The sequence below is a fragment of the Ahaetulla prasina genome, chromosome 2 (assembly GCF_028640845.1).
Source record: "Ahaetulla prasina isolate Xishuangbanna chromosome 2, ASM2864084v1, whole genome shotgun sequence".
NCBI lineage: Eukaryota > Metazoa > Chordata > Lepidosauria > Squamata > Colubridae > Ahaetulla > Ahaetulla prasina.
Genome location: NC_080540.1, coordinates 107,097,732 through 107,105,767, shown reverse-complemented (window position 1 = coordinate 107,105,767; position 8,036 = coordinate 107,097,732). Strand labels below are relative to the sequence as shown.

At 36.1% G+C, this 8,036-nt stretch overlaps 1 protein-coding gene across 1 annotated transcript; it reads left to right on the top strand.

Annotated features, from left to right (window-relative positions):
- Positions 1–1,345: 1,345 nt before the first annotated feature.
- On the top strand, positions 1,346–7,740 carry LOC131193373 (toll-like receptor 13). Its single transcript, XM_058173465.1, has one exon. The coding sequence runs from the start codon at positions 1,369–1,371 to the stop codon at positions 4,231–4,233; it is 2,865 nt and encodes a 954-aa protein (XP_058029448.1). The 5' UTR covers positions 1,346–1,368; the 3' UTR covers positions 4,234–7,740.
- Positions 7,741–8,036: the final 296 nt, after the last annotated feature.

Sequence of the window (8,036 nt, the reverse complement as noted above, 5' to 3'; positions counted from 1 at the left end):
GTGGTTGTTAGAAAAACAGACTCTGGACTTTGCAGTACCACCCCCCAACCCCTTTTATTAATTGTAGTAGGCAGTAAGTAAATAATATAGAATGATACTGTGAAGTTAAATAAGATCAAAGAGTGTTCCACCCCTCCCATCCAGGTCAATCACCGAAAAATCAATCACAAGAATAAGCAATCCTTCAGTGAGATCTGAACCCTGACAGAAAGGGCTCCAGGTAACCTGCTTGGAATAGTACACTAGTTAGCTGACACTTCTCAAGGCCTATCAACTTTGTAATTAGGGCCTTAACAAGGACTTTCATCTTATCTGGTTCAGTTTTTATTTACGATCTCCATCCAGTCCATCACTGGCTGCAGGCAAATATTCAGGGAGCCATGTTTCTGCACAGAAAAATAGGATCTGGGTATCATTAGCATACTAAAAGCTCCCAGTTCCCAAATCTCCTGATCCCTCTCAGTGATTTCATGCAGACGATGAAACGCTTTAGGCATAGAATAATTGTTTCCATTTTCAAAAAAAAATAAATGTTTCCAAGTAATATCATTAGAATTCTAACAGACATATAAGAATGGAACTCCTGCAAAGTTGTAGCCCTATTTCTGAATCTCTGTGTTGTTCCAGAACTGTATTCTGCGCAAGAGTATCAAAAGTCACAGAGAGATGAAGAACCAATAGTGTCATATTATTGCCTCCGTCAATTCTTAGGACAGTTAAGGCAATCTCAGCCCTCTAACTTATCCTGAAATCCAGCTGAGATTGTTCAAATTAATTCTTTTCCAGGACTTCCTCCTCCAAGCAGCACTCTCTCAGTCATTTCACCTAATCATGGTAGGTCACAAGCTGGCCATCTCTGTGAGATTCAGGAAAAGCATATTAAGAAGCAGCCTAATACTGGCCATCTTTCAACAAGGAATCATCCTGTATTTCCTCAAGAAAGTTAATTAACTATTTGGACAAAAAATAATACAGTAATTGTATTATCAAATAATGACAATATAGGAAAGAACGAACGAACGAAAGAAAGAAAGAAAGAAAGAAAGACATACTTCTTTTACAGATAGTTACATTGAATTTCCAATCAAAACCACTCTTAAGTATCTACATACTTGCTAAACCAAACCCAGAACAAATAGAAATGAAATTGCAAATTCATATCCACCAGTTTTGCTTCCTTTTTCTCTAATAAATATAAGGAAGACATGCTCAAGTGTCATGCTCAAAAAAAGAAGTTCACATTTTATTTTTGATGTTCCTCATCCAGGACATTCCTCTCATTACACAATCAGCCTACAAATTTTTCACACCCGTAACAACCATTTCAGACTCTCCAACTCGCAGAACTGTAAAAACTGTCTAGAGAGGATGTTTTTTCAGACAGTTCTATCAATGTGGCTTTTTGTGTTTAATCAAGTTCAAACAGTAACTTCTTACACATTTAACAAGTGTGAGGTCCATAACACCTTTGGGAACAAAACAAAAGTTCTATGCTACAATCAGAAATTGTTAGAAGTCCCAACCTATCTACCAACTACACTTGTGTTTTTGGATTTATCTCAGAACAGTATCCCAAGCCTGGAGAAGAATGACTTCAAGAACTTCATCCATTTGCAAGGTCTCAACATTTCCCAGAATAAGATAAGTAAAATTGAAGATGGTGCTTTCATTCATACAAGCCACTTGGAATTTTTGAATCTTAGTGTAAATCAGCTGCAACTTCTCTCCAGTTCTATGTTTGATGGACTCATGAATCTTACCACTTTACTACTTGCCAGCAATAAAATATACAGGATCAACCCTTCTGCCTTTGCCAACTTGGAGAATTTAAAGGTAATTGATTTATCTTCAAACAAACTGTGTACCCTGAGTGCTATGCATGCTGTCTTTAATATGGGATCTTTAAGAGAGTTGCACATCAAAGACAATGGCTTACAGAACTTGTCAACCAAAGAAATTATTAGTGCACCTCCATTGCTTGAGCTAGATGTATCCCATAATCCAATTTCCCTCATTAATATTACAACTCCAGTTCTGCAAAGACTTTTTTCACTTGATTTATCTTTTGCCATTGCCAACAACTCTATTTTATGGAAAATAGAAGATTCTTGCTTTCTGGAAGGCTTAAAGGCATTATATTTAGGAGGGATAGCAATGAAGCCATCTGAAATCTCAAAAGTGATCCAAATGCTGAATTGTTCTCAGTTAAAGATTATCCACCTAAACCAGTTAAATATAACTGAATCAGATAATCTAATAGAAAAGGTATGCCAATGGCACAAGCAAGTGCAAAGTCTTAACTTTCAAGGCAATAAGTTCACAAGCATTAAGGAGGGGGCTTTTGAAAATTGCACATATTTAAAGTTTTTGAATATGTCATTTAATCAGTTGAAAAGGCTACCGATGGCATCTTTTCAATCACTGAATTTGTTGCATTCCATTTCTTGGACAAACAACATATCCACTCTTGTTCCAATTATCATTCCTAATGTATCATTATTAGAAAGCCTAGATATTAGCTTTAATGAAATCAATCAAATTACTTCTGATGACTTCAGATATTTAAATAATTTAAAGGCCTTCTACATCAATGGAAACCAGATTGCTTTTGTCTCTTCACATAACTTTGATCATCTAAACAATTTGCAAGAGCTAAATCTAGGGCAAAATTTTTTAAGAACAATCACACAACCTTTCTCAGGAAGCCTAAATAAACTGGAAGTGTTGGTGCTCAGGCAAAATTATTTGGAAACCATAGAGAAGGGCGTTTTTAAGAATCTTTCTTCTCTTCGGTTTCTTAATCTGGCAGACAATAGAATTGAAACAATAGTGCCAGGAACTTTTGAAGGTCTGAGCAACCTACAGATTCTTACTCTTGGATCTAACAGGATTGGTAAAAAACCTTTTCGGGGAGACTTTTTTCAAGGGGCAAGCTCTTTAGCAGACCTTGATCTTTTTAATAATTATATCAGCTATGAATCCACAAAAATGCTTGCCAATCCACCCTTTAAACTTTTGAGGTCTTTAAAGAAACTGAAGATAAACAGCCAGGGTGGCAATGGACTTAAGTATTTTCCAGTGAATTTTTTAGATGGTTTGGAGTCCATTGTGCAGCTCCACGCAGGCAATTTAGCCATTTCTTCCTTAGAGTCAGAGACATTTGCTTTTACTCCTACTCTTCAAGAGCTTGATTTGAGCAACAATGAACTTAGTTCACTAAACAATACTTTATTCCACCCCATATCAAAGCTGAAAGAATTGCACCTGAAAAGAAATAGGCTGAATTCTCTCAATTTTTTTCTCAATGCCAACCTTTCAAGACTGACTCTCTTCAGGGCAACTGGAAATGAAATAGGCATTATCACGGAAGAGCAATTAAGCACTTTACCTTCCCTTCTTTTCCTAGATCTCAGGCAAAACTATTTCATCTGTACGTGTAGCAACCAAATGTTTATCCAGTGGTCACTGCAGAATCCTAAAACTCAGGTGCTCCATTTCTATCAGTACACTTGCACTTTCCCTCAAGCACATAAGAGATACCTGCTATGGGCTTTTAACACATCTTCTTGCTTTATTGATTATGAATTTATCCTGTTTATTGCAAATGCAACAGCAGTTATTACACTTATGCTTGCCTCTTTCTTTTATCAATGGAAATTGCACATAATCTATATGTTTCATCTATTGCTTGCTTATTATATTGACAAGAAACAAAAAAGGAAGGGGCAAGGTACGGGATACAATTATGATGCATTTCTTTCTTACAACACCCACGATGAAAAATGGGTAGTAGATTACTTATTTCCAGTGCTGGAAAACCAATATAGCTGGAAAATTTGTTTGCATCACCGGGACTTCGAGCCAGGACGGTCCATCCTTGAAAACATTGTAGATAATATCTATGCAAGCAGGAAGACAATTTGTATAATAAGTCGCCACTATCTGGAGAGCGAGTGGTGCTCCAAGGAGATACAAGTAGCAAGCTTTCGCATCTTTGATGACCATAAGGATGTCCTGGTTCTTATCTTCCTGGAAGACATTCCTACCGAATACCTTTCCCCCTATCACAGAATGAGAAAATTGCTAAAGACAAAAACTTACCTCAAATGGCCGGAAGATGAGCAGGAAATTCCATTGTTTTGGCACAAGCTCAATATGGCTATGAAAACAGGAGATGGAAAAGAGGATGAAAATCCTGTTTTGGCTGGATTTGTTCCTGATGAAATTCCATAAAGACTCCGATCCTCATAAAAAATAGCTACAGGATGCTTAATCAACACATGTCTTTGTAACTTATCATTATAGGTAGTCCTCGACTTCTGACCACAATTCAGCCTAAAATTTCTGTTGCTAAGTGGCACACTTTGTTAAGTAAATTTTGCCCTGTTTTATGACCCTTCTTGTCACAGTTATTAAGTGAGTCACTGCAGTTGTTAAGTTAGTCAACTTAACAGTTGACCAACTTACTAACAGTGTTAGTCCTGACAAGCAAAGTCAATGGGAATGGCTATCCCATTGACTTTGCTTGTCAGGAGATCACTAACGGGGATCTCATGACCTGGAGCCACTGCAGCCGTCATAAATATGAGTCAATTGCCAAGTGTCCGAATTTTGATCATGAGACTGTGAGGATGCTGCAACGGTCATAAATGTGACAAGTGGAAAAACACCACTTTTTTCAGTGGTGTTGTAACTTTGAACAGTCACTAAATGAACTGTTGTAAGTCGAGGATTACCTGTACAAATATTTGTATCTGTTATTTGCCATTGTTTCTTATGCAGGTTTTTTTTTTCTTCCATTGAGAAATAGTAGAAAAACAGAATTTTAAGAAATACTTGTTTTCTTCATGGTTTCATGCTGAGCTTTCCATGCTGATCTGTTGCTTTACTATGTATATCTGTGAATAGGAAATATTATATCTAAAAACTAAACTTACAGTCTATTTCTAGCATTTTTATCTAGAAGTGACAGCAACTATATTCACAGAACGTTAAATAGACCTGGACTTCTCCAGTTTTCAGCAATCTTACTGGGCATACATTTCATTAAAGTCAGGGGTGTTTACTTCTACATCAAATGGTTTTACTGAACATCTCCAAGAAAGAGAGCAAAGAATGGATGCCTGTATTTCACTGGTTATATGATTATGTGTGGCAATCAGATTTCTGACTTGATGGAAATATAATTCTACAGCTAAAGACAATACAATCCTATATTCATCAGAACTGGGTGGGATTGCAGCCAGAGAGATGCACAACAGCAAATAACAGAGCTAAAATGGGAATAACTAGGATGTCTAATTAGATACAATATTGAGAATTCAAGTATAAAATTAACATTCTTTCTGTCCCAAAATATATTAAGGATAATAGTAAACAGTATAACTTGCTTTTTTTTAAAAAAATGTACATATATTGAAAAGTCAATAGAAACCATTAATATAGTTGATTTGGAAAAAATATTCAGGAGTTTTGAATCTAATGATAATTATTGAGACCTATTTCTAAATTTAATTTATTAAATCAATACAAAATATTTTCAGATGATTTAGTATCTAAATTTAGTACAGGGCCTCTGTGGCTCAGGCTGGTAAGACAGTCTGTTATTAACACAGCTGCTTGCAATTACTGCAGATTCTAGTCCCACCAGGCCCAAGGTTGACTCAGCCTTCCATCCTTTATAAGGTAGGTAAAATGAGGACCCAGATTGTTGGGGGCAATAAGTTGACTTTGTATATAAATATACAAATAGGATGAAGACTATTGCTAACATAGTGTAAGCCGCCCTGAGTCTTCAGAGAAGGGCAGGATATAAATATAAATACAAATAAAAAAATAAAGATAAAAATAATAATAATAATAAAAGTATCTGCAATGCATATCTGCCATCTCTATTTAGGATTCCATTCTTTAGAGAACAAAGCTGTCTGTAATGATTAGAAAGCTGTTAAATTTTGGTAAAAGGACGGTAAGGAATCCTTTTAAAACAAAAACCGTGATTTAAAAAGTATGTTTGTGAAATAAACTTTTCCAGCATCTTCTTATTTATTCATATGTTTTAAATTTCTATAAAGTTTGTAATATGCGTTGTTTTGAAATGATAGAAAAGTGATCAAGTGGAATCTTACGTAAATCATTGTGAGTGTGCTTTTTAGATGATTCTAGAGCAGGGGTGTCAAACTCAATTTCATTGAGGGCCACATCAGGGCTATGTGGGCCGAGGAGGGCATGGCCAGCTCAACATCACTCGTGTTGGGGGTGGCTGTGGAGGCCCGAGCACTCTGCCAGTGAAAACGGGCTCTTGAGCTCCGTTTTCAGCTGCGCTGGCCTCCTGCAACCCTTTGCCAACAAAAACGTTTTCAATGGCAGAAGCACTGCAGGCCGATCCTTTGCTGTTTCCAGGGCAGCCCTGTGGGCCAGATTTAAGCACTGCCCCCCGGGCCGGATTCAGCCCCTGGGCCTTGAGTTTGAGACTACTGTTCTACAGCAATGGGAATCTGAACTTATTCTAATGCTATATATAAAAGAGTTGTGTTGTTTCCTTTTGCATGTTTGATTTTGTTTTCTTGCTTTTCTCTAGCCATACGTTTGTTTAATAGAAGTATTCCTATAGTTCAGAATTATAATTTGGATATTCATTCTGAAACTCTCAAGGACAATTTAGCTCTCCTTGTAACTAATTTTCTTATAAACATTTTTACCCAAAGAAAAAAACACTTTTAACCGTTTCTTTAATTCATATGAATTTTGGAAACACTGTGTTAAACTACAGCTGACAAACTAAAATGTCTAGATCAGGGGTGAAATGTAAAATTTGTTACTACTGGTTCTGTGGGCATGGCTTGGTGGGGAGCGTAATGTGACTGGGTGGGCGTGGCCAACTTTATTATTATTATTATTTTTAAAAGCATATTTTCTACAACCTCTTCGGCTGAAGAGGTTGTAAAAAAATGCTTTTAAAAGCCTGTGATGATCAGGCAACTCAGCTGGGATTGCCAGAGGAAAAAAGGCTTTTTAAAGGCTTTTTTTTGGGGGGGGTTCTGACGATCCCAGCTGAGCCACGTGCTCGTCAGAGGCTTTTTTTTTATTTTTAAAAGTATTTTTTCGGCTGAAGAAAAAATGCTTTTAAAAGTAAAAAAAAAACCTCTGATGATCACGTGGCTCAGCTGGGGCAGGAAGGGCAGGGATTTTTGCTACCAGTTCTCCGAACCACCCACCGCCATCACTACCGGATCAGGCGATCTGGTCTGAGCCGGGAGCATATCACCCCTGGTCTAGATCCAGACAATGCTCTAAAGCAAAGTCTACTAAAACTGTTTAGTGAAATGCATAAATTGAGACATACCATCTGAACCAGTCCATAAAAGTTATGTAATCAAGGCAAAACAGCTGTAAATGAAAAGCTGTGAAAAAGGAAATATATTCCACATTTTCTCAGGTTTTATGGTAGTCTTCAAACTTTCCACATTTTGGTTTTTCTGAGATGTGGATTATAACTCTACATATATAGTTGCAACATATCTAACATTTATATTTTTATTATATTAAACCTTTAATTTCTCAGAAATTTTTATAGTTCAACGTTTCACCTTATGATTTCTACTGTTATTAATGCTGTTCATATTCAGATATTAGATTTTAACATTTGTAGTTTTGAAAACAATATAGTATATTCAGTTACTTAAAAAATCAATGAAAGATTGAACATTTTAGCCTAATTTCATGTTTGTAAATTTCTTATTTGTATTCTATTTTTCCCTTTTCCTCTCTTTTTCCTTTATTTTCCCTTTTCCTTAAAAATTGAATAAAAACATTATGAAAAAGCAATAACTCTTGAGATGAATATGATCTGCAAGTCAAAGTCTCAACATATGTAAAGGTTGGAAATTTTTAGCTTATTTAGAAATGATACCTCATTTTGAATTAAAACACGTTTCCAATGCTAAAATAATATTGTCTTAAGAAACAAGTAAGTTAAGGTAAAGGTTCCCCTTGCATATATGTTATAATCATTCCCGACTCTAGGGGGAAGGTGT